This window comes from Cimex lectularius, unplaced genomic scaffold, assembly GCF_000648675.2.
Source record: "Cimex lectularius strain Harlan isolate CLEC.00 unplaced genomic scaffold, Clec_2.1 scaffold41, whole genome shotgun sequence".
Lineage (NCBI taxonomy): Eukaryota > Metazoa > Arthropoda > Insecta > Hemiptera > Cimicidae > Cimex > Cimex lectularius.
This window is the reverse complement of record NW_019393011.1, coordinates 776988-801056: the sequence shown is the minus strand read 5'-3', so window position 1 is coordinate 801056 and position 24069 is coordinate 776988. Positions and strand designations below refer to the sequence as shown.

General features: G+C 28.1%; 1 protein-coding gene across 31 annotated transcripts in view; it reads left to right on the top strand.

Moving 5' to 3' along the window:
- LOC106663853 (calcium/calmodulin-dependent protein kinase type II alpha chain) overlaps positions 1-16740 on the top strand; it is a 76067-nt gene extending 59327 nt beyond the window's left edge. The window contains exons 3-20 of one of the 31 annotated variants that reach the window (XM_014389027.2): positions 623-709; positions 961-1020; positions 1668-1722; positions 1830-1968; positions 2103-2205; positions 2479-2562; positions 2632-2726; positions 2791-2913; positions 2978-3061; positions 3134-3194; positions 7067-7156; positions 8803-8862; positions 10967-11020; positions 13142-13201; positions 14062-14137; positions 16137-16231; positions 16303-16417; positions 16529-16740. In XM_014389027.2, coding sequence (XP_014244513.1) covers positions 623-709; positions 961-1020; positions 1668-1722; positions 1830-1968; positions 2103-2205; positions 2479-2562; positions 2632-2726; positions 2791-2913; positions 2978-3061; positions 3134-3194; positions 7067-7156; positions 8803-8862; positions 10967-11020; positions 13142-13201; positions 14062-14137; positions 16137-16231; positions 16303-16417; positions 16529-16667 — 1580 coding nt within the window. In that variant the 3' untranslated portion in view covers positions 16668-16740. Of the gene's footprint in view, positions 1-622; positions 710-960; positions 1021-1667; positions 1723-1829; positions 1969-2102; positions 2206-2478; positions 2563-2631; positions 2727-2790; positions 2914-2977; positions 3062-3133; positions 3195-7066; positions 7157-8802; positions 8863-9992; positions 10125-10624; positions 10801-10966; positions 11021-13051; positions 13202-13807; positions 13894-14061; positions 14138-16136; positions 16238-16302; positions 16418-16528 lie in introns of those variants that run through there. The other 30 variants (XM_014389025.2, XM_014389024.2, XM_014389026.2 and 27 more) reach the window with 30 other exon arrangements.
- Positions 16741-24069: the final 7329 nt, after the last annotated feature.

Here is a 24069-nt window from a genome sequence, read left to right as displayed (position 1 = left end):
ATAAATATAAAAAGAAAAGAAAATATAAAAAGAAATGTAAAAAGTAAATGAAAAAAAAAAGTAAATGAAAAATGTAGAGTAAATGAAAAAGTCAGTTTCTAATTGATAATAAATTTGTCACAATTGTCTCAAAAAACTTCAATAAATTATTATTTCAGGTAAAATATAATATTTATTAATCAATTATTATTTGCACCGAGGGTCTGATTCCCCAGAGTGATCCTCCTATGTATGAAAGCCTCTGTAGGAGTGAGAAAGCTTTATAAATTCATCCCGTTATATGGACCCTCTTTCTTGGCTTATCCATTTTGAAAGGATCCCTTATTGATTAGTAATGCTTTATTGAGTTATTGGGCACTGAGGGCAAAAGAAGTTCCAAAGTCTGTTGTCTAAAATCTTCTAATCCCATTTGTGGGTTTCGCACACCTACTTATTTCTTCTGAAAGCTCGATATATCTGTACTTTTTACCAACAGACTGCATGAAATGGAGCTTGTCCAGCAAAACTCATTAATAAATTAGCCAAGAATTCCCTTTATTTTTAGATTTAATTATGCCCTAATATTTTTTAAGCAATTTTTTTTTAATGAACAATTATAAATCAGAATTTCAATCATTTGCAGATGAAGAAATCAAGTTAAATGAACTTCTCAGGTATTACCCTAGAAAAGGTCTTTGGACCCTTCAGGAAAGCAGTAAATTCATAATCTGTAACTTTTATTTTTATTCATTTAGGTCAGTTAATTAAAAAGGATTTTAGTATTTAAACTACCACAATAAATACCATGATTTTTGTAAATTTTTAACGACATTGCTAATTAAAAAAGCTAATTTTTTATGTTTTCAAAAACCTTATACGAATGTCAAATATTTAATAATTATCTCCAATACAGCCACATTTTTAAAGATTTTATAATCACAATTTTATTTGATGTCTTTTTAAACAACTGACTTTTTATAGACTTTCAGAAGCTTGAAAGAGAAGCAAGGATATGCAGAAAATTGCAACATCCAAATATTGGTAAGCCAAAACATTATATTTAATATTATGAATGAAATAACTGTATCATAATATTCAATAAATTACATCCAAAATTTGATATTATTAGGTGTTTTGTTTGTTTTTTTAATAACTAAAGGTAAAACATCCAGTTCAAAAGAAACTATATATGATAGATTGATAATATTATTGTTACTTTATTCTGTACATTGTTGTTAGATTTTATTTTTTATTTGGATCCACTCTATTCCAGAGACGTAGACAACCAAAAACACACTTTCATAAAAAGTAGTAATGTGTGGTATTTATTGACAGTTAGTTAATGATTATTTGGAGATCGTGAGATGCAGTCTGGTGTGACGTAGGTTTTAGAAAAACATTTTTTTTATCGTGCCAACGTACGATCTTTATTGAGATCATCTTCAGGGCTCAAAGTGTTTGTTTCCGTGTAGTTGTGTCATTCTTGCGTGTTGTGTTGAGAGTGCCAGTCATAAAAAGTAGTCTTTATTTATTTTATTTTATTTTATTTTATTTTTTTTTTTTTTTAATAAAGACTACTTTTTATAAAAATGTGTTTTTGATTGTCTACATCCAGTTCTGTTTTGGCCATAATTTGTATTACTTTTATTCTTTATTATTAACAATTTCTGATAATAATTTGTTTTCAGTTAGACTGCATGACAGTATTCAGGAAGAGAATTTCCATTACCTCGTGTTTGACCTGTAAGTAAAATTATTACTATTTATTTATCATAATATAGTTATACACGGAAAAATTTATTTAGAATATTTATCACTCGTCAAGTTTACATTTGATACCTTGTTTGCAGAGTTACTGGAGGGGAATTATTTGAGGATATTGTAGCTAGAGAATTTTACTCAGAGGCTGATGCATCACACTGCATTCAGCAGATTTTAGAAAGTGTTAATCACTGCCATCAAAATGGAGTAGTTCATAGAGATCTAAAGGTACACATTTATTATTTAACAATCAATTATTTAAAGTTTATATAAAGTAATTTTACTTTACTAAAATACTATATTATTTTTTTATCAAACTTTAGTGAATAGTGAAAATGTTTTTTTTGTTTTTTTGTTGACAGCCTGAAAATTTACTATTAGCAAGTAAAGCAAAAGGTGCAGCAGTCAAGTTAGCTGATTTTGGTTTAGCAATTGAAGTCACAGGAGAACAACAAGCATGGTTTGGTAAGTTACATCCAACATAAGCTAAGATAAATCAGTTTTAGTATTAGCAAATAGATGGATTACATTATGTACATGATTAAATAGATGTTAGTATGTAAAAAGTTAGATTTGCACTCCAACAATAACACTACTGACTCTCATTTTTTATTTATTTACAATTATGTCAGAGTTGTCTGTCCACAATAATTTTAGGTCAATAATCATTCTTTGTTGTATTAGTTAAAACATAACTAAAAATACTGTTATTCTAAATTAATATGAGATTTTTTTCAGGATTTGCTGGAACTCCAGGATATCTTTCACCAGAAGTACTTAAAAAGGAGCCGTACGGCAAACCAGTTGATATTTGGGCCTGTGGTTGGTTGACTAAATTATATGTGATATTTCCGGATTAAATGAGCCTGTATTAATCAATTTAATTTTTAGGCGTTATACTATATATTTTACTTGTTGGTTATCCTCCATTTTGGGATGAAGACCAACACAGACTGTATGGACAAATCAAAGCAGGAGCTTATGATGTGAGTATGTTCTATAAGGAAGTACGTTATATTATTTTCATTTTGTAAATTTTACTGTACATAGTACCCCTCACCTGAATGGGACACGGTGACACCCGATGCAAAAAACCTAATCAATCAAATGTTAACTGTTAACCCGACAAAGCGAATAACAGCGTCTGAAGCACTAAAACATCCATGGATATGCGTAATTATATTTTTAAAATATAACAATTGGTTTTAATGTGTACGTAATTTATATTATTCTGTAGCAACGAGAACGAGTTGCCTCATTGGTGCATAGACAAGAAACTGTAGACTGCTTGAAGAAATTTAACGCTAGGCGTAAACTTAAGGTATGACTGATTTTTTTTTATACTTGAAAAATAATTTTATACATTTTCAACAACTTTATCCCTTGATTTTAGGGTGCAATCCTTACGACGATGTTAGCAACAAGAAATTTCTCCAGTAAGTATGATACTGATGGTACGTATACCAGGCAGGCCCCAAAATACAAACAATGGTATCTTCTACCCTTTCATCATTTTTTTTGTCACAGGTTTTATGTTGAGTAGAAGAATTCTGATTGCTCAATTAGAAAATCGTGTTTTACCACTCAATACCTTGTTTTTCTGTTTGGATTTGAAAAAAATTCCCAATTTATGTTTTATTCATTACATGTTTTTATGGTTTAATTTTTTTTTTATAATTAACTAGTTTTAAATTTGACATTGGCACATTTATTTCTGCATGTTCAAAGAATAAGAACATATACTTTTGCTTGCACCTGCTTGGATCATATTACATATTTAAATCTACTTTTCTTAATTCAGAACCGGTGTAATTTGTTCAATTTATTTTTTTAGATGAAGATGCTATTCACCATGAAAGGGGATCAGTACAATCGGTAGCTTCTAATGTCTCTCCTGGTTCAGAGAAACACTGAAAACAATGAAAAACAAAAACCTTATTTTTCTCTCTTCTAAACTAATAATAAAACTATAAAAAACTAAACCTAGTTTATTTTATTTTATTTTTAATAGAAGCTAATCTTAATTTGATTTTCTTCTCATTTTAAAATATAATTCTTTCTCATTTTTTTCCACAACACATTAGACAAAAATATACTATTGATCAAATCTTATGTTTCAATTTTTAAAAGCTTCCCTTTATGCTAATTTAAATTAAGACAGGTCAACTTTCTTCTCAAAAGGAAGAAAGTCCAACTTTTTTATCCATTTACTTTCCCGCACTAAATTCCAAAAAAAAAGCATGCTGTCTCAGCCTACTGTTTTGTGCACAGAAATCTTATCTGTTATCTTAACAATGATTCTATACTATTACAAACTTTCCCTTTAACTTAGCTCTTTTTCTTACAAACATTTCTTATAATTAGTTTGTTTTTTAAATTATATGATCGTGAATAAAATAAAAATAATATGTTCCAAATTTTCAAAAATAGGCATCGCAAGGAAATTGGTCAGAGTAAATTTTTTCTGCATTTCAGTCAAGGTGATAATGAAATTGATGTTATTCCATAATAATGAATTGTTTTAATAATAAATATATATCATGCCAAATAAATGTTTTTTTGTTTTAAATATTTAGCATACATGGTATATTTGCTTATTTAAAAGGCTTCAATATATCTTTTTTTCCAGAATATTTTAAGTAATTTGATGGATACAAAACATGCATAACATTTTTTACTACTATTATTAATTTTTGTTCTATCTTTGCATTGTGTATGTATCATATAACAAAATAACATTCTACATATTTCAAATTAAAGAATACAAGTATTTGTTATGTCCTTGCATATTAATGAGAGACAAAATGAGAATTCTTTGAAAGAGGTGAAGCGTTCAGAAAATTCCAAGGGTGATTGAGGGAATCGTACCCATGACCACAAACAAAAAAGTTTATAAAACAAGTTTTTTTTTATGCTGTGTTAATATATTATTGTTTTTACCTGCAAGTTTACTATGTCTTCTTTATTTAGTGTTAAATTATTAACATTTTCTTTATATATTTTTATACCTATATAGATTTATATAAACTCAATTCTACAAACACATATACATAAATGAGCTTATGACTTGTCCCAAGCTGCAAGAATCCTACTTTGGGTCTTGGCAGTTCAGGGTCAGACTTTAGCTTTATCCATTCCAGTTAGGCTCCAGGGGCCTAATACAGCCTAATAATTTCAGTTCTGTCACTTATTCTTAAATACATTCTTTCTTATTTACATACTATTCACTCAAATAATTGGTTATGCGCTTGCATATTAGCAAGAGACAAAATATAAATTCTTTGGGAGAAAGGGAGTGTTCAGAAAATTCCGGGGATGACAGAAGAAATAGTACTCTATCCTTGAGGTGGAGTAACTGATATTCCTCTATCACGTTTTACACATAAAATTAATCTAACTGAGGGTTGATGAGGTGCTCAATATTCCACCCTCTCAAACTACATGTTTACACTAATAAATTCATTCAACCTGATTAAAGACAAAAGAGATCACAAAACAAGATTTTTCTGTTCTGTATACAAGAAAAGAGCCCTGTTTCCCCCAAATACTCGCTGCCATGTTCAAGCAGAATTCTCATACCGGGTGGCATTCCTTCATGCTCTTTATATGGATCGCAGGAATGTCTACGTTATGGACAGTGTCAGCCTTGCATGGCCTATTCTTAATCGGGTGAGGATGATACCTCTTCTATGAGGTCACCTGTGCACTTGTTTTTCAAAGTTTTTCTGTAGACCAAGATACATATTGCAAAACAAATTTAGATGATATTAATACTTCAATAAAACGTTTTTTTATTTGTATTTTATTTGTTACCGATATTGTAAATCTTTTAAGTTAAAAAAAAAGGTTTGTAATTTGATATCTTGAACATTTAATTTGATATTGTAAGAAACAAGCTCAGAACTGTAAGAAGAGAAAAATATATTTATTTATTTAATGCATTAATTTACTTACACACCAATAAAAAATATGTTTGCCAGCATCAAAAGCTTTTCTTTTTTTCTTGCTTTTCAATAAGTTTATTTTCATTCTGACTAACATTTTGAGTATGTTTTCACCTCAATGCTTACAGCACCTTAATTTCATTTTTCATATGTTGCTTGACTGCTTTACAATTAATCTTCTTCATAACTAACATTGCACCACTTTGGGGTCTGTCAGGTATAATGAGAAATTAAATTTCATAAAGCTATCTGCATGAATTTCAGTTCTCTAATAATAAGGTTTATTTTTTTCCTCGAATGTTTTAAATGATTGTTATGATACATATGCTAAAAGAAAACTTATGCAGTATTTAATTTAAACCATAAATTTACAGCTATGCTGCAGTGAACATTGGGATATTGAATTTAATCCACACAATTATTCTGCGTTCTGTTTAACGAACTCCTAAGCTGTTTATTATCTTAGCTACTAATAGCAATAGGTCTTTGGAAAATTTTATTTTTTCTTGGCTATTTAAAAAAAAATAGTATCAAAATAAATAAATGTATACTGTAATACTCACTTATAACTATAGAACATCCGTGGTAGCCATAAGCTTGAAAAATAAAGCTTGACTTATCTGCATAATAAACTAATATTTACTATATAAAGAATTTTCTAATAATGCAAAGAAAGTATCTTAATTTTAAAAAGCAATTTATTCATATTTTTCTTCTCGTCACACTTTAATATTTATATATTTAATATGCTACAGTACAGCACAGTAATCAAAAAAATCTTTTTTGCTTATAATTAGCTATTTACTTGATATTTTAGTCATATAAACTTTGATATCTAATTACCAATAAATGTCCAAAAATATATTGTAACAAAAAATCTTTAGCTAGGCTTGATGTTACCTATTGTACCAACCACCTCCTATCTGAACGCTAATCGTTGAACCAAAACATATGTATTCCTACCCAAGTACAAATCAATATAAATCAATAAAAAGAATCTAAGAATAGAATCGGGTAGTAAAAATATTCTTTGTGGTAATATTTATTTTATCTAAACCTTTACTTTGCATAAACTGACCCTTTGCCACACTCCCTTTGTGTAATTGTGTGTTTTCCTTTCCACATATACACTGAAAGCTTACAATTTATCAATTTTATCGTTAAATTCTGTCATATTTTCAAAAATTTAAAATGTCCGAGAATAAACAGAAAATTTGAATTTCAGAAAAAATTTAAAATCAACTCCTTTTTCAGAAGTATTTCAATTATAAAATCAATAAGAAATATATATTTATTTAAATAATGTTCTCATATGTTTTGTATAATTACTTTTTTGTAGTGTATTTTTATAAAGTTTAATATTTATCCACATTATTCAACAGGTCGAAGTATAATAACAAAAAAAGGCGACGGATCTCAAGTGAAAGAATCAACTGACAGTAGTACAACACTAGAGGACGACGATGTCAAAGGTAAAAAGTTTGTATTAATATTTTTCAGTTATTTGTTGCAAATAATTCTTTTACATATAAAACCATAATTTCTACTGTTTATATTACATATAATACACTAAAAACACATAATTGTATTGCATTTTCTTTTGCATTTGATTATTGTTTATTTTCAGTACTCAAAACATTGCTAATTTATGTGCAAATTTAAAGGTTTGGGTTTAAACTAGTTATTTCTTTATATTTTAAAATAATTAATGATGATTTTTATGTAGATTTCTGTTTATATGTGGAGGTAAAAAGTGTATGACTTAATGCATTAACATTAAGATTATAGAATTTTATTAATACATTAATTAATGCATACAGAATTATATTAAATTTATGTTTCAGTTTCAACAACAAAATAAGCCCCTTAATTTTAATATGCATTTACATATTTTTTAAAAAGTAGAATTTTAAAATTTTACAACTAATAATTAAAAACATCCTATTTTAATATTTTGTTTCATAGTACGACTATAATCCAAAGTTTTGAGTTAATTCAAACATTAATTGATTGTAAAATAAAAATGGTCTATACGATGGACATATCAATACATTTCTTAATTTTATAAACAGACTCTTATTTCAGTTTATTTTTATTTTTTGAAAAACAATATATACCAACTTTTTTGTTTTTATGTTTATTAATTTAACAACCTCTTTTTGTAATAACAATAATCTACCATACCACACTAGTTTTTGATATAAAACACTTAATGAATACTTTAAATTAAATGAATAGCTATTTATTTATTAATGATCTAATTTTGGTTTTTTACTTTGATCAAATAAGGGGTTTTTAATGTTAACCATTCTTAGGATTTTTTCACTTTTTACCTTTGCAATTTAAAGCTAATCTTTAGTTATCTTTTATCACCTCCTTTTTTTCAATTTGTTGCTATAAAATAAAAATGCAAATTAATTGAAACTTGGAATGAATGTAAGAAAATAAGCGTTAAATATTTAAAATATTGCGTTTGTTGGCAAGCAAATGGCGTGTACATAAAGTTTTGTGCAATGTTTATGTAATTATTGTTTTTGAAATTAAAATTAATCGATTAGCTGAGGTATGACATGCTTGAGGCATAGATTATTTGGGCATGCTTCACAAAAATTAGTGTAATCAAAATTTGTTTGTATGTTTATATCCCCAGTATGAAAATGTTTTTACCCTTTTAGACTAAATTTATGTTGAATTTAATGATTATTTTGAGTATTACGAGTTATTTTATTTTCTAATCGTCAGCCCCACACATAACTTGGTTTACTAAATATCAAAGAAAACAATATTTACAATTAAATTTAATTAACACAATATTGGGTAAAGCATGTTGCCTTTTGCATGTTATAGCAGCAAAATTCCTACGATCCCTTCCCAACTAAGGAATAATATAAAACTAAAAATATAGCAGACCCAGATAATATTTACAATGAAGTGTTCATTGGTTATAAATGAGCTGATACAGTCAGAATAATTTTGAAAACAAATCTGGAGGGTGTTTGTAATATCCATGTAATTGTCTCCCTATACTTCTCTTACACTTCTCATTGGGCTATGAACAAACAAAACCAAACGTTAAAACTAAAGAAAAGCTGATAATTTTGTATTGTTGACTGCATAGAGGACAAGGTAAAAGGCGGAGTGGATCGTAGTTCAACAGTCATAGCTAAAGACCCCGAAGGTAAATTAAAACATAAGTTATACTAGTATTTAATATATCTAAAGATGATTAAAGCAATGAAAATTTTAATAAAAAAAAATTACAGCTAAATTAATTAAAGCGGAAGTTGTTTGGGGTGGGGTAATAAAATAAATCAAATCTCAAACAATTTCCTGATTACCCAAATATTTTTAATCTATTAAAAAAAGAAAGATTTTATTATAAATGAATTGAGTAGGTATTTACTGACAGATATATTTAGCAAAGCGCAAAGTTCATAACATAAACAATTTTGACTTTATTGTTTGATTTATTTAAATACAATGATTACTCCTTGAATAGTTCACAAATATATAATTATATTTATAATATATAATACTTATTTAATAGAATATTAGGAAAATTAAGTAATTTTTTGTACAATAAAGTCGAAAATTGGATGTTAAATTTCAAATGTTCAAAACTTTTTTCTGTCCGCTTTATCAGTTACAATTTTTTAATTTATAAAAATATCTTTGCTAAGTTTTCTGTTTCAACTATTTAATATAGAAAACAATTTTAATTTTAAAAAATATATATTTATTTAATGCTATATTCCCAATAATTGGGAGTAAAGTAGGATACCAAGCCCCTGAAATTAAGAAGTATTTTCAATATAATTTATATGTATTTTGACATCATCTCTTTTGAATTTTTTGTTTTTCATATGAATTCATCATGCTCAAAATCATTAATCCCTTCATTGGTAAAATTATGTAATAAATTCCTTTAATTAAAATACACTAAAACATTTATATTTTTTATGGTCATAAATGAAACATTGCATGGACTTTCAATCTAATGACGTATTCCCAACTAATACAGCTTTAAGCTAGTGCTTCCAAATTTCAATACTAACCAATATCATAACAGATGCACCTTTAACACAAAATTTCTTCCCTTTTAACACATGCTTGATATTTATAATTAAATTGTATCGCATGCATGAAAAATAAACTGCGCCCAATCTTTGCTTTTTAGTCGTGTGTTAATAGCTTTTGTCGGATTGGTTTATTGCTCTGTGCCATCGGTGTGACTTAAAATATCACTAGAGAGTATTCATTGTGAAAAAAAAAATTATTCTGGGGTTCAGAGGTTAATTGCGCCCCCAGGTAGCGGCACACCTCCACCTTCACCTGCAACAATCCTTGCGACCACTTCTAGGTCACCGAGCTTTCCTTCCTTAGCAAACAACTCCAAGACTTCGCCCAACATCAGTTCTGTTCTCTTCCACTCACTGCAAGGTAGAAGCTTGTGAGAGTGCAAACTGTCTTTGATTGAGCAACAATTTTGAGATGACTAACAATGTTTGTTTATTAATGTTCACTGTTTGAGTTTTTACAATTTAATTGTATTTAATAATGTCTCTAGTTATGCCACACACATTTCTAAAAACTACTCAATTTTTTTTTTTTTTAATAACTAAAGATAGTCACATTACAATTACATATTCAAAAAAATTTTAAACCAACAATTTTCACATCTTGTTGATTAAATTTTAATAAATATTTTGTGCAGTCTACTTTGGCTTTTAAATTCACTTTTCCTTTTAACTTAATTAATTAAAATTAAAGCACAGGCTTGTTTTTTTTTTTTTCATAATGGTAGAGCACTGTTACAATGACCAAAATATTTTTGTGGAGCTACAGGACCGTAAAATTGATTAAGTTTGTAAATTTATTTTGTCTTGTTGCTTGTTTTGCCATGTAAATGTTATCATGATGCATGTAAGCATGTTTCACAGCTACTGTGGTGGAAGTTCAGAGTGAAGATAAGTGTTTAAAATCCTCAGCATGTCAAATGTGGGTCAACTCTAATTTCCCTTCTAACATGATCAAGAGCGATTCTAGTAATTCAGGTAAAATTACTTTTTAAACTGAAATCCAAATAAGCAAAATATAATTTTAACAATTAAGATATATATTTATTTTATTTACGCTGTTATTTATTTCTTGACCATAAACAATAAACAGATAATGGTTGTTTGTGTTTGTTTTTTTGGTTAGCACATTTATTTTTATTTTTTGTTTTATTTTGCGATGTAAGTCATTTATTTTACTTGTGTTCAATGTTTGCATGTCTTTAGAAAGCTCAGATTACTGCTATCATCCGTTAAGGATAAACTCCGAAGAAACAGAAGGTAAGAAATTATATTACACGTTATAATAAGTGGCACATGGAAAATTTTGTACATTATACAAACCATAATGTCACCTTATCAAAATTATGGACATTGAATAGAAATGTGACACTCTTAAAATTACAAATAGTGAAACACTAGTCCCTTGCCATTTGTATTGCATGTGAAAGCAAAATAAATTTTTTAAACTATGGCTCATTCTGCATCACCTTTAAAAACTACCTTTTTCATTTAACCTGAAGTCATATATTTATGCTATATTATAAAATACAGTTTCCATTGAAATTCACACTTTCTTTTCTATAAACATTCAGTGATTATATTCCAAACATATTTGACCTATCATTGTACTTTTTCTAAAAAGACCTTCTATATAAATTAAATTATTATTAGTCAATAATAAATAATTTGTCAACAGTAGAAAAAATTATTTTAAAAATGGGATTTGAGAATTTTAGTGTAAAATTATTTATACTCCATGTTTTAAACTTTAACAAATAATAAATTTAACCCCTCCATTGTTATAAATAAACTTGAAAAAATATAATTTTAAAATGTGTACAGACAGGAGGAATTTCATCCTATTAAATAAAAACCAGTGGTAATCCACGAACTAAACATTTTGACCGTGTAAAATGTTGTGAGGTCTACAAGGTGATGTGGGGTACTTGATAATTCCCGTTCATCCTGGTTGGTGTTATTTTTGTCAATTATGATTATATGAGTTTGTACAGAGTACAGACCAATCACAGGTATTTAAAATGTTAAAATGCATCTGATAAACAAAACCAGTGAACAAAGATAGACCAAGATGATTAGAGACAATTTAGATACTTTATCACCATAGCACAATTTACGTTTAATGAGGCAAACCAATAAAAACTATAATTTAGAAAAATCAACTAAAATCACACATATTTTATGAGTATGAACTATTCTATTAAATTATTTAATATCTTAAAAAGTACATATTTTTAATGTTAAGAAACTTTTATTGCAAGATACTCCACTCTAATCACAATAAAGTACACGTATACTTATACATACCATTATTTTCTTTCTTTTTTACACCTCATTGCATCCATAAATTTTTTACAAGGCAAAATATACATCAAATGATGATGTAGAAACAAGTAGAAAAATAGAAATGGGTTGGTATCCTACAATTATTTACAATGTATACATTAATTTAAGCACCAAAACCTTTTTTGCTCTCTCTCGCCCTTTCTTTTTTTATATTTATCTCTCTCTTTGCTTGTTATACTTTTATTGACATAGTTGCAAAATTTTCTTTTTTGGCATGGTTTAAATTTTAAAAGAATATATCCGATCACATCAAGTGCATAGAGCTTATTTAATCGAATTTCAAATCGAAGCATGATTCCAGACTGCTTAAATTGAAAGATTTACTGTTACAATTTTAGCCAAAAATAATGATAGGTCCTTTTGATTTTTTATAAATATTTTTGTGCGAAATCGCTTATATTTACATTTATATCTGGAATGCATTTTACTTTACAATCAGGATCTGAATTTATGGAAGACCCAAACAAAACTACGACTCGCCAATTAAAACTTTTAAAAAAAGTCAAGTCAATTAACATACTTTAAATATATGAACCATGTTAAAAATGGAAACGCAATTTTGATTTTGGGCTGACTCATCTCAGGCTACAAGTTGAATATCTAATCATAATTTATTACATTTAGTATTTATTTGCATATCGTGCATTTTATTTTATTTTACAATATTTATTTTTTATATTATGGTCATTTTTTCCCGGAGCTGAAATTCTTGCTTGTTTCAAGTTTTATAGTCAGGTGATCTCTCATTATTTATTATTATTATATATTTTTAGTAAATAAAGCCGATTCTTCTTAAAACCTACAAAAATATTATTTAATTATTTTATTTTAATGATTAGATATACAACTTTAAAAAATGAATCAGCCTCCGAATTGGAAGCAAAATTAAAGATCTTCAGCAGATGAGAGATATAAAAAGGTAATTGGTCTCAAATGTGCGAACAGGGCCAACGCAGATGTTCAAATGTATCTTGTCATGAGTTGAAACCGTCATGTTCTTGTTATATACATTGGGTTGTTACCCCTCTGATCTAGAACTAAGGATCCACTGCTCGAAGACAGTCTCCCAGCTCTCGACAAACTCTTGTGGTTCAGGTGAGAATATCATAAAGAAACACATACACTACACATTAAGAAATTGTTGATGTATTCTTTATACTTTTGCAACTTTATTATAGTTGGAACAGGATTTATTATGGTCTCTCGCCATATATGGCTTCAATTTGTCAATTTAATTTTATGAAATAAATTAGAAGTTGTAAGTTTATTTCTCTAAATGGAGCTTTTAATTAAACATTTAAAAATAAAAAAAATAAAAAATCAAGTATTATGTTGTGCAGACAATGAGCCAAAGTATTTTTTACTATGTGTTTTCCCTATAACTAGAGTCAAATTTGAATTAAATTTGTCTAAATCGTTGGTTCTTTGTCTATGCTATGACATAAATATTGTACAGTTGTAGTAGTTTTAATAAGGTAAGATTTCATTTGTTTGTTTTTCTTATGATCAATTATTTTTTATTATTGCTTGTGAAAATTGGCTTTTATAAAGTTTTTGCTAATTTAAATTTATTTTTATTTTATTTTCACTATTTTCTGACTAATGTTTTGCTGCTTTTTTTTAAATTTTATTTTTTGTTACTCAATAACATTTTATATTAACATTAAATCATTTTGTTTGATAGTTTTGTTTTATTTATAGAACGAACTTGTGTGCTATTTTTTGATGTTTATATTCTAAAAAAAATCATTATTGGAGCTAACTTTAAAGGTCTACAATAAAAACTGGTAGGACACAGTATCTAATATATCGTTTAATGTTCTGTCGTCTTATCATTTGACAGTGTTTTTTCTTCAGTTGACATGTTTACACCAATTTTAATGTTAATGTTTGATAAAGGTTGCTTGAAGACTAATTAATGTTTAAATGATTAATTTTATCCCGCCCTGTTTCAGCTAAGAAGCAAGAAGTGATAAAAATTACGGAACAACTCCTTGAAGCTATCAACACAGGAGATCAAGAGACATATACGTAAGAAACATTAACAAATTTAAACACTTCAAGATTTAATTTGTCTATTATTTCTCATAAAAACGAATCAATGGATTAAAACTATAAAAAATATTAGTTGTAACAACTAAAAACTATTTTTTTATCCACTATCCCGCCATAGTGGATCAATGAAATTGAACGAAATTGACTGTATGAACCACCCCCTCCAGTTCAACAAAGTTGATCAACTTAAGTTTGATCCACCCAAACTTTTGTTGTTTAAGTCGAGTCTTCTGATTCGATATTGACTTGACACGTGTAAACTTCTCAGTTGAACTTTTAACAACTTTTACTAGGCACATGTTATGTTTTTTATTTTTTTTATTTTATTTTTTTTTTATATTTTACAAAATAGTTTACAAAATGCCTCAAGTGGACTTGAAATGTGATGCTAAAATTATCAAAATTTTATCATAATAAATAATTTATTGATAATATACCACCATGTGTAACTATGTGACAAGAAATATTTGTCAATTACCTTAAAACCATGAGTTCTCATGATAAAAATTTTATAATATAAGTAAGGTCAAGATTTTCCAAAAAGTGTGTGATGTTTAGTGACCAATGATTATTTGAAGATCATGAGGTGCAGTCTGGTGTGACATAGGTTTTGGAAAAACATTTTCTTTATCTTGACAACGTTTTGATCTTTATTGAGATCATCTTCAGGGCCTGGGATTTTTTTTTTCACACTCTACATGTATTTTCTAAAACCTACGTCACACCAGACCGCACCTCATAATCTCTAAATAATCATTTCCCAAAAAGGACAAAAGACTAAGAAGGGGACAAATGTTGGTCTAAAAGTTACCTTGAAATATTACAAAATAATAATAATATGAAAAACTGGTGGAAAAATTCATGAAAAAGAAAGGAGTATTTATCAAAAAACACTGGCATAACTTCACCTGAATTTGCAACATTTTTTCTTTTGTTTGTAGCCAGTTGTTTGGGAATAAAGCTTTTAGTTTTTTCCCTTTTACTTTGCTGTAGAGTGCACAAGAAAATTCTGTGCCTTGCATCATCTCCTATTTGGCACACGTAGCATAATGAATGGGCTGTTGGTTCTTTTATACTTAAAAAAGTTTGCTGCAAAATTCCTGAGACCTTTTAGCATTTTTAGGGAAGCACTTCAAAATTATTATTATTCTATTGTTGATTTTTTTTGTCATCTTGTGTCAAACCATTTCTTTAATTTTTTTAGCCATTCCAGTTTGTGTTCCTCAACATCAAAGTTTCTCTAATTTGCCTCAGTGTTACCCAGCTTTGAAAGAAAATTTTGATGGGTTGGACAAAGGCAATGACTTGTGAGGATGTCGTCCTTTTAGGACTTTGTACACCTCAGTAATGTTATCCTTTGGCTGTGTTCAAGTATCTATTTGGCTTGGCTATTAACTTGTAAAATTTTATCAACTAATCCGCATTCAAACATTTGAGGAATGCTACATTTGAAATTTTAAAATATTAGGTTTTTGAGTAATTAATCGAATCTGAATGTTATCTTTTTTTAATGTTTGACTTGTTCTGTTTCATATCCGTAAAGAACGTACTGATTTGTTTGTCACATTATGTCAGAAAAGTATTCCAATTCCAAATATTGGGCAAATAATTTAAAAATTAACAATAATAATGCAATTCGAGAGTTACTGATCATTTTGGCCTGCATGTCCTCACTGAGTTGGTCTGTTCAATCGGCATTTAACATCAGCAGACAGGCATTTTAAAGATGAGGAAATGCCAAAATGCACCTGATGAAAATGATCAGTAACGATCCAATTGCACGGTCAGATCAAAGGAGGAAATCTCACAAAATTATTACACTACTAATTTCAATGCATAAAAAAAGTCATGAAAGTTTCCAATCACAAATATTCCAATCATGCAATATTACAAAAAATTCTGAAATCATTCACTTGAAAATTTTCTAGTCAATAATCAGAATATCAATATCTTTATAGCATTATTTATCTTTCAGAAAAATATGTGATCCTCATCTGACTGCGTTTGAGCCTGAAGCACTGGGAAATCTTGTTGAAGGAATGGAATTCCACAAATTTTATTTTGATCATGGTAAAAGTAAGGGTTTGTTTTAAAGTTTTGCACAAACTATTAATGTCTTAAATAATTTTTTTGTCCTCCAGTGGTTGGAAAAAATTGCAAAGGTATTAACACAACAATACTTAACCCAAATGTACACCTCCTTGGTGAGGAAGCAGCCTGTATTGCCTACGTGAGATTAACCCAATACATTGATAAGTAAGTTAACGTTTAAAATAATTAAAGATAGTGATTATATTTCTATGGGAAATGTTTGTAAATATCATAGTAAGTAGAAAAATTAACAATTTATTGGTTTTTTTGTTATAGGCAAGGAGTAGCTCATAGTTGTCAGTATGAAGAAACACGAGTTTGGCATAAAAAAGACAACAAATGGCAAAATGTACACTTCCATAGGTCTACTAATTCACCACCATATTCCTTCCCCCCACCGCCTGCACAAAAGTAGTTTATGTTATAAACAAATGAAAATGAAAAATTGATGAATTAACACCCTCTACAATGAATAATATTACAAAAAACATCCAATTTTTCCTTTTGGTATATTGCCTGCCTTGTTCAGGAAATCATTTCACAAATGGTTTTTTTAATACTTTTTGGTAGGGTTTGCCAGAATGCTTACTATTAGCCCATTCACCATTGAGTATGTAAGGATAAAAGAAAGGAAGCTTTGTTTTTAACTTCCTCGGACTTTGTGGTGATATTGGCGTCTTTAACAATTAAAAATAAAACGTGTCAGTTGGGAGTCCTCTGATTCACCACCTCCCAGGACATTTACTGTTACTCCAACCCTAATCCAAGGGAGAGAATGTTCCTCTTTTTATTATTTATTTATTTCAATTACAGTTTATTTTATTGCATTTGTAGAGTTGGAAAAAATTACACATAAATTGGTTCAAACGTTTTTTGAAAGATATAAAATTTTTGAATATTTCTTCTATTATATAAATAGATTTTCTACAACCAGTAGATAACATGCAAGATCTTATTACATGAAATTTCACTATTTTCATGTTTTCAAATTAAGTAGATCAACAATAAATACTGTAAGTGTGCTTTCACATTTAATAATATTTTCTCTTGCCCTGAGAGACCAAATGTTTCATATTTTATGTTTAAATTGTTTCTTTATGATATTTAATTTGTTATCTAGGAAAAATTCTTCACCATTGTTAATTGTTTTATGATGAATCTCAAAATATATTTTCTGATTTTTATGCCTGGCAGTAAAGCAAACCAGTAAACAATTTTGTACTGTGTTATAGGTTTGATAAATGTTTATTAAATAAAAATAAGACTAAAACATTATTAAACTAAAATCATTTGAAAAAGTTATTGAATTGATAGTTTATGACATTTGTAAATTCTTGGGGTGACGGAATAAATTTTGTTCTTATATAAATTTAATATAAGCTTTAAAAAAAACTTCAAAATACAGATTATTAATATAATAAATGTACTATTATTATTATATTTAAGGGTGACTTAATGCCTAAGGTCATTTCACGCCCACTCAATTCTATTATTGTTATTATTATAAATTTTAATATATATGTATATATATTAAAAATATTATTAATGCGTACAAAAAATATATATATACATATGTATATGTTTTAATTCTAATATATTTGATTGTTTACTTTCACCTTCTTTATTCTGGCTACAAAAATGGAAAAAATACTTGGCCTAATTCACCAACTGTGTATACAGAAATAATTTTATCCAATTTGAAAAAGTTAATATATAATATAAAATATTTGTAAATACATGGAATATAAGAATGTTTTTGAAAATTTCACTATTTATTGTAGAGATGTTGGCAAGTTGTTCAAGCTGAGTTAGACTATAGAAAATTTTAATATCCGAACAATTTTAACGACATTTCTAACATATTATCTATTCATTGTAAGTCATAATTGACTTTATTGATTTGCTGCAACTTTTGCAAGAAGATAATTTACATTTAAATTCAACTATGTAATAAAATTTTCCAATATTTCCTAACACCAAAAATATAATATAGTCTTTAGTAAAATAATATAATAAAATAAAGATCAAATCATGCAATATTAATGGTTTTTAAATTTAAGTTTCTTGAACATTTTTATCTGATTTCTCTGCTGAATTTTATTATTAAAATACTAGATAGGGAAAGAATAAAAATGGTTTTAACATAAAATATGCTCATAAGAGAGAGTCACAAACAACTATGAACATACAGATTCCACTTTTTTTCATCATTTCTTACATTTTGCCTTGTAATTCTGAATAAATCAAATTTAAACTATATGGTGCTTAATAATTATTATTGGCTGATTGATTGGTAGTCAAGCATTAAATGACAAATAATCAGTTCCAAGTTCAAAACCTAAGAACATCATTTTCATTAAACAGAGATAAAATTAGCAGTTGAAAATTTGGTACACAAAGCAATTTTTCTGGACCAAATTTAATGAATATCTGGAAAATTTGGTGATTCATAATTAGATAGTAAAAAAAAATCAAGATAATAAATAAGCAGTAAATATGTTTGTAATATTTAAGACTGAATAGAAGATATTTTTCCCCATTAGATTCTAATAAATAAATAAGTTATTCATATTAACTTACCGTACTTGCATTACAATGTGTATTCATCATTTAGTTCAACCATAGAAAACAAAATTGACTGACAAAATTATATATTAGAGAAAAGTAACTGAAATCGTTTTGTAATATTGAATACATCAAACTGCCTCCTATGCTCCTTGGCAACTTGCTCACATTTCCAAAAATTCAGATGAAAATGAACAATGTTCAAACAAGTAATTTTCTTTCTTTTAGTAGATGTTAATAAATGAAAACAATCACTTTCCCTTTTTGCAAATTATCTGCTTTTCCTTAAATAAAATTATTAAGTTTTAAAATATGATTTAACTGCTACTTCAATTCAATGAAGCTGATTGGTAATAATATTGAAATTTGAATACTATAACATTTTATTATAAAAGTTCATATTTAAGAAATGCATCTCCATTAGTACGTATTGTAATTAACTGCTTTATATCAATCCTTCAAATGTGGAAAAAATTTGTTTAAAGGAACTTTTTCTAAAAGGAGTACATTGTCTAGCTTTGCCCCGAAAAAAATATCAATTTTTTTCTGTTTTAATGAGTATGCTAAAATATTTTATTCATTGTTTTTCTTTCATACCTGATTACATTACATTTTATTCAATCACCGTTTATACTTAAGGAAAATATTTTAGAGACCGTTTCATTTACTTAACCGAGAGAAAAATTATGTAAGAAGTTATTCAGAAACTTGTAAACACCAATGCTTAAAAATGGTTTGTTTAACACATTTGTCATTATTAAAACAACACAGTATACAAGCTCAAAAAATGTAAAGGTAAAAAATATTGTATAAATTTGAGAGCTTTATGCATAGTCTAGATTTATATACCGGATGAGGCCTTTCAAACCTTCTGAATAGACTGCCTATGACTATCTTTTATAATTATGTAGATTTTAGTTTTTAAATGATACTACGTAGAGCAAATTGTTGCCCTATTACTTGTTTCCCTTCTTTAACTTTTAGGCAAACTTCTTTTTGAATAAATTTAAAAAAAAAATTAACTCACTATAAACATAATTTGCCAGCAAATAAAGTATATAATAAATAGAGGGCTCACAACTTTCAGAAATATAATCTGAACAACTGTCAAAGTTTACACAGTCAGTATTTTCCTTTGACGCTAAAAACTACCTTTATAATTTTGTTTAGCACTTTCAGTTGCAATTCCATTATTTCGTTTAAAGGTATTTTATTTATTCTATAAGATAGAAATAATAATTTGAAGTAATGTAAGGGATTTATGTGAGATGTTTTGCAAAGATGTCTATTACCGGCTAGTCCATGATACCTATGAAGTTCACCTCTATTTTGCTCTCTCACTCTCTATATTTCTCTCATTCTCTCTCTCTCTCTCTCTCTCACTCTCTCTCTCTCTCTCTCTCTCTCTCTCTTTCTCTTTCTCTCTCTCTCTATCTATCTATCTCATTATCTCTTTCTCTGTCTGTATAACACTCATTCTATCTCTATATGTTTTTTAAAATTGTATTACTTTTATGCACTATTTAATTAAAGAAAAACCTATTTGTTTTTTTTTATAGAAGATACTTTTTACTAAATTTTGTTTTGTAATTAAAACATTCACCAAAAAAAATGACTGAAGTTCTTGAGGGACTGAATATTGCCAAAAAGAAACTTGGATCATATAATATCATTTGAAAATAACATGCATTGTAAAATATATTATATATATATATACATATAAGTAAGAAAAAATATTTGATAATATTGTTAATGCAGAAAATTAGCTGAGTTACCAATTTTTGGTTGTCTACTGTTAATTTTGTTGATGTTTTCATTATGTAAATTTAAGATTATATAATAGTATAACTGTTAAATATGAAATAAGCTATTCTTACTTCTGTTAAGCTAAGAATGTTATTCAATGTGTCTATTAGAATTTGTGACTTACTATACCAAGATCTCATGCACAGTCGCAATAATCTTTACATTGTTCTTAATATAAAAACAATTTAATATTTTGTAATTATTCCAAGACACATGCAATTATTTGTTGTAAACAGTTTATAGCATTCTGATAAAACTAACTATTGATTTTTGTTTTTATATTATCATTTTTATTGTTTGTGTATTCATACTTCAACTAAGCTATATAGAATTTCTCATTCTTAGAGAAGGGAACTTGTGAATTTGTTTAAAAAAATAGATATTCACAATTACGCCATTTTCAAGATGAATTCTTCCAAATATTTCCTCCGTTTGTTAATAATGTTGAAAAACGATTATTTTACTTTTTAATCATTGAATATAAATATATAAATAGAGATCGACCATCTGATGGAAAGAAATAACTTATGCACTTACCAAAGTAAAACATTTAAAAATATATTATAAATAAATTATGTGAACTTAGCTTCTTATTGATTACATTTGCAACTTATTGTTTTGTATGCAATGTGTTTACAGATTTCTGAAAAGTTATATTGAAAGTAAAAATATTTAAAATATTAAAACATTTTTAAAAGTTGTACTGTTATATAATTAAAAGAAACCTTCAAAACTTAAGATTTTAGAAAATGTTCAAGAAGATATTTATATCAAAATGAAATATCTTACAAGTGGAATAGGCTATAGATAAAATATTTATTTAAAAAATAAGACCTAAACCTTTTTTATTGGTTACATAGATAATTTAATTGAGCATATTACATACATGAAAAAGTTGTATTTACTATATTAATTTAGTCAAACACACGCAATATTTAATGTTTTATAACTCTGAACTGATTTTGAACTGTCGCTGGGCTACTTATTGTGCCCGTCTACACTTGTAGGTTTTGATGGTTTCAAATGTGTTTCGGCTTTGTACCATCTTCAGTGAGGAAATACTAAGTAAACAGAAAAGTTCGCGTGGTTTTTCATTTGTTCATAGTTAATACTGTTAATCAACACTTCTATTTAATAAGAAGATTAGGTGTTTAAATCACGTTATACCAAGAGGATAATACATTATTTCATGAAGAAAAGTGTCTTGAACAATTCCCTATAAATTATAAAATATTTTATTTCTCATGGTTTCAAAATTCATAATTTGTACATGCTTATACGAATTTAAGCTTGGTACTACAGAAGCAATAGAGCTCATAAAATTTGTTCAGCTTACAGTGATGAAACAATAAGTGAGCACGCTGCCCAAAAGTGGCCAAAAGTTTCTTTCTGGGAAGGACGGGACTGAAGTTGAACTAGTCTTGTAGACCTGTCTTGAATGATAAAGAATTAAGGGAAGCCATCAAACCTGATCAGCGGAAAATATGCCAGGGGCTTGCCAGAGTTCCATGTAAGCGATGAAACCATTTGCTCAAGCTTGTATTGACACTGACCTCAAGATAATGAGGACAGCCTAACTAGGTGAAGGATACTCCAAATGCAAAAATCCTGGTTAGTGCGCTCAGCAGGCTAAGTAGGCTATACCAAACCATACAATGTATATACAACTTTGTAATGAGTTGATATTTTACATTGGTTGTGATATTTTTGAAGTTATTCCATGAAGTCAAGAAATGACTTCAGCGGTTAAATGCTTTCTATGCATTGTGTCCTAAAGTTTTTGGTTTTAAATAACTAAAAGCCAGTGCAGAAGTAAAATTCACTTTTTCTTATTTCTGTAGTTTCCTTATTCACATACAAAGCTTGTTCAATATCTTTTTATATATTAACTAAATATCTCTCTCCAAATTCAGAGTTTTAAATATAAAGAATTTGAAGAATATAATAGAAAATTACCAGTTACTATCCCATACCTCTTCTTTCAGTGCTATCAAAACTGTTCAAAAAGTGATTGTATTGCCATATCCTCCGACAAATCGAATCTGCTTCCTCGACGAAGTTCGGATTTAGTAATCGGCACTCTTGCCCATGACAGCTACATTGAGTCATTGATGAAATCCTAAAGACAAATGAACAAAAATTGAAGTATTGTAGTATTCATTGATGCTAAAAAGTTTTTCAACCAAGTATGGCACGACAGTTTGTTTGCCAAACTAAAACCTCATGTTACAGAGACAATGTTTCGTATTACTCAATCTTTCCAGTCACAACACTCGTCGAAGGTGATATAGAACTTTCTAATAAGCTGGTTTCATTGATATACTTTTCTTTCATACATGAAATTCACCATACAGCAGATACTAAGACAGCATAATTTGCAGATGACACTAGGTCTTGCAAGTGGAGCTTAAGGGGAAGAAGCCCAAGCATCTATGGAAGCTGTAGACCAATGGACCAGCAAATGAAGAATCAATATTAATCCAGCAAATCGTCTATAGTTGTCTTCACTAACCAATAGAACTACAAGATCTCACCTCTAACTCTAGCAGGCTCATAAATTCCTTGCAAACACTTCATCGCATATTTAGTGCAATCTTATGAATCAAGATTGACATGTGGGGACCATACCATCAAAATGGTCTCACTGATGCACAACGAGGCCCACCGAATAAAACCTTAAGACAAAAGTCATTGCGTATAAAATGCTAATTCGTCCAATCTGGCTGTATGGATTGGTAATGTGGTGTTCCGCATCCAACTTGTCACTCAATAGAAAGTAAAGCAAAGTAGAGCCTCATGATTAATAACTGCATCACCATAGTACATGAGAAGCTCAGCTTTGCACCATGGCCTTTTATTAAAGACGTTGGGATACACTCATCGCCTCTTACAGCATATTCTACATAAAAGCAACAACAAATCCCCTGATTTCATTCATACCAGACCATAGGCCACTCCCTCGTCACCTTAGAAAACTGAAACATAAACACCACATGAACCTGACTGAAGGATTCGGCTTAAACCAAATAATTAAACTGCTAACTATTAGTGAACAGAACCTATCTTGTGTTTTTCAACTGAGAAATAATTATAGTAAGACCAGTGCTCAAAATTTAATGCGTTCACAATATTTAAATGACTCTAGTACAGCAAAATGTACATAATTGTACAAATTTCTATTTATTTTGATCTTCATAATGGCCTGTCATATGTTGTTGTTGTTGCGGTGCAACAATAAATTTTATTCCATGAATAAATAAATAAATAAAAAGATGAATATATAAATCCTAAAAGATATCTAAATTTAACAAATTAAAAAAAAAAAAATAGCGCAATAATTTTACTTTTTTCAACATATGTTTGTAAATATGCAAAAAAAAAACTAAACTTCTCAACAACTCCTGTGGGTTGGGATCTATGATTCTGTAGTTTTTTATTGTACGGTT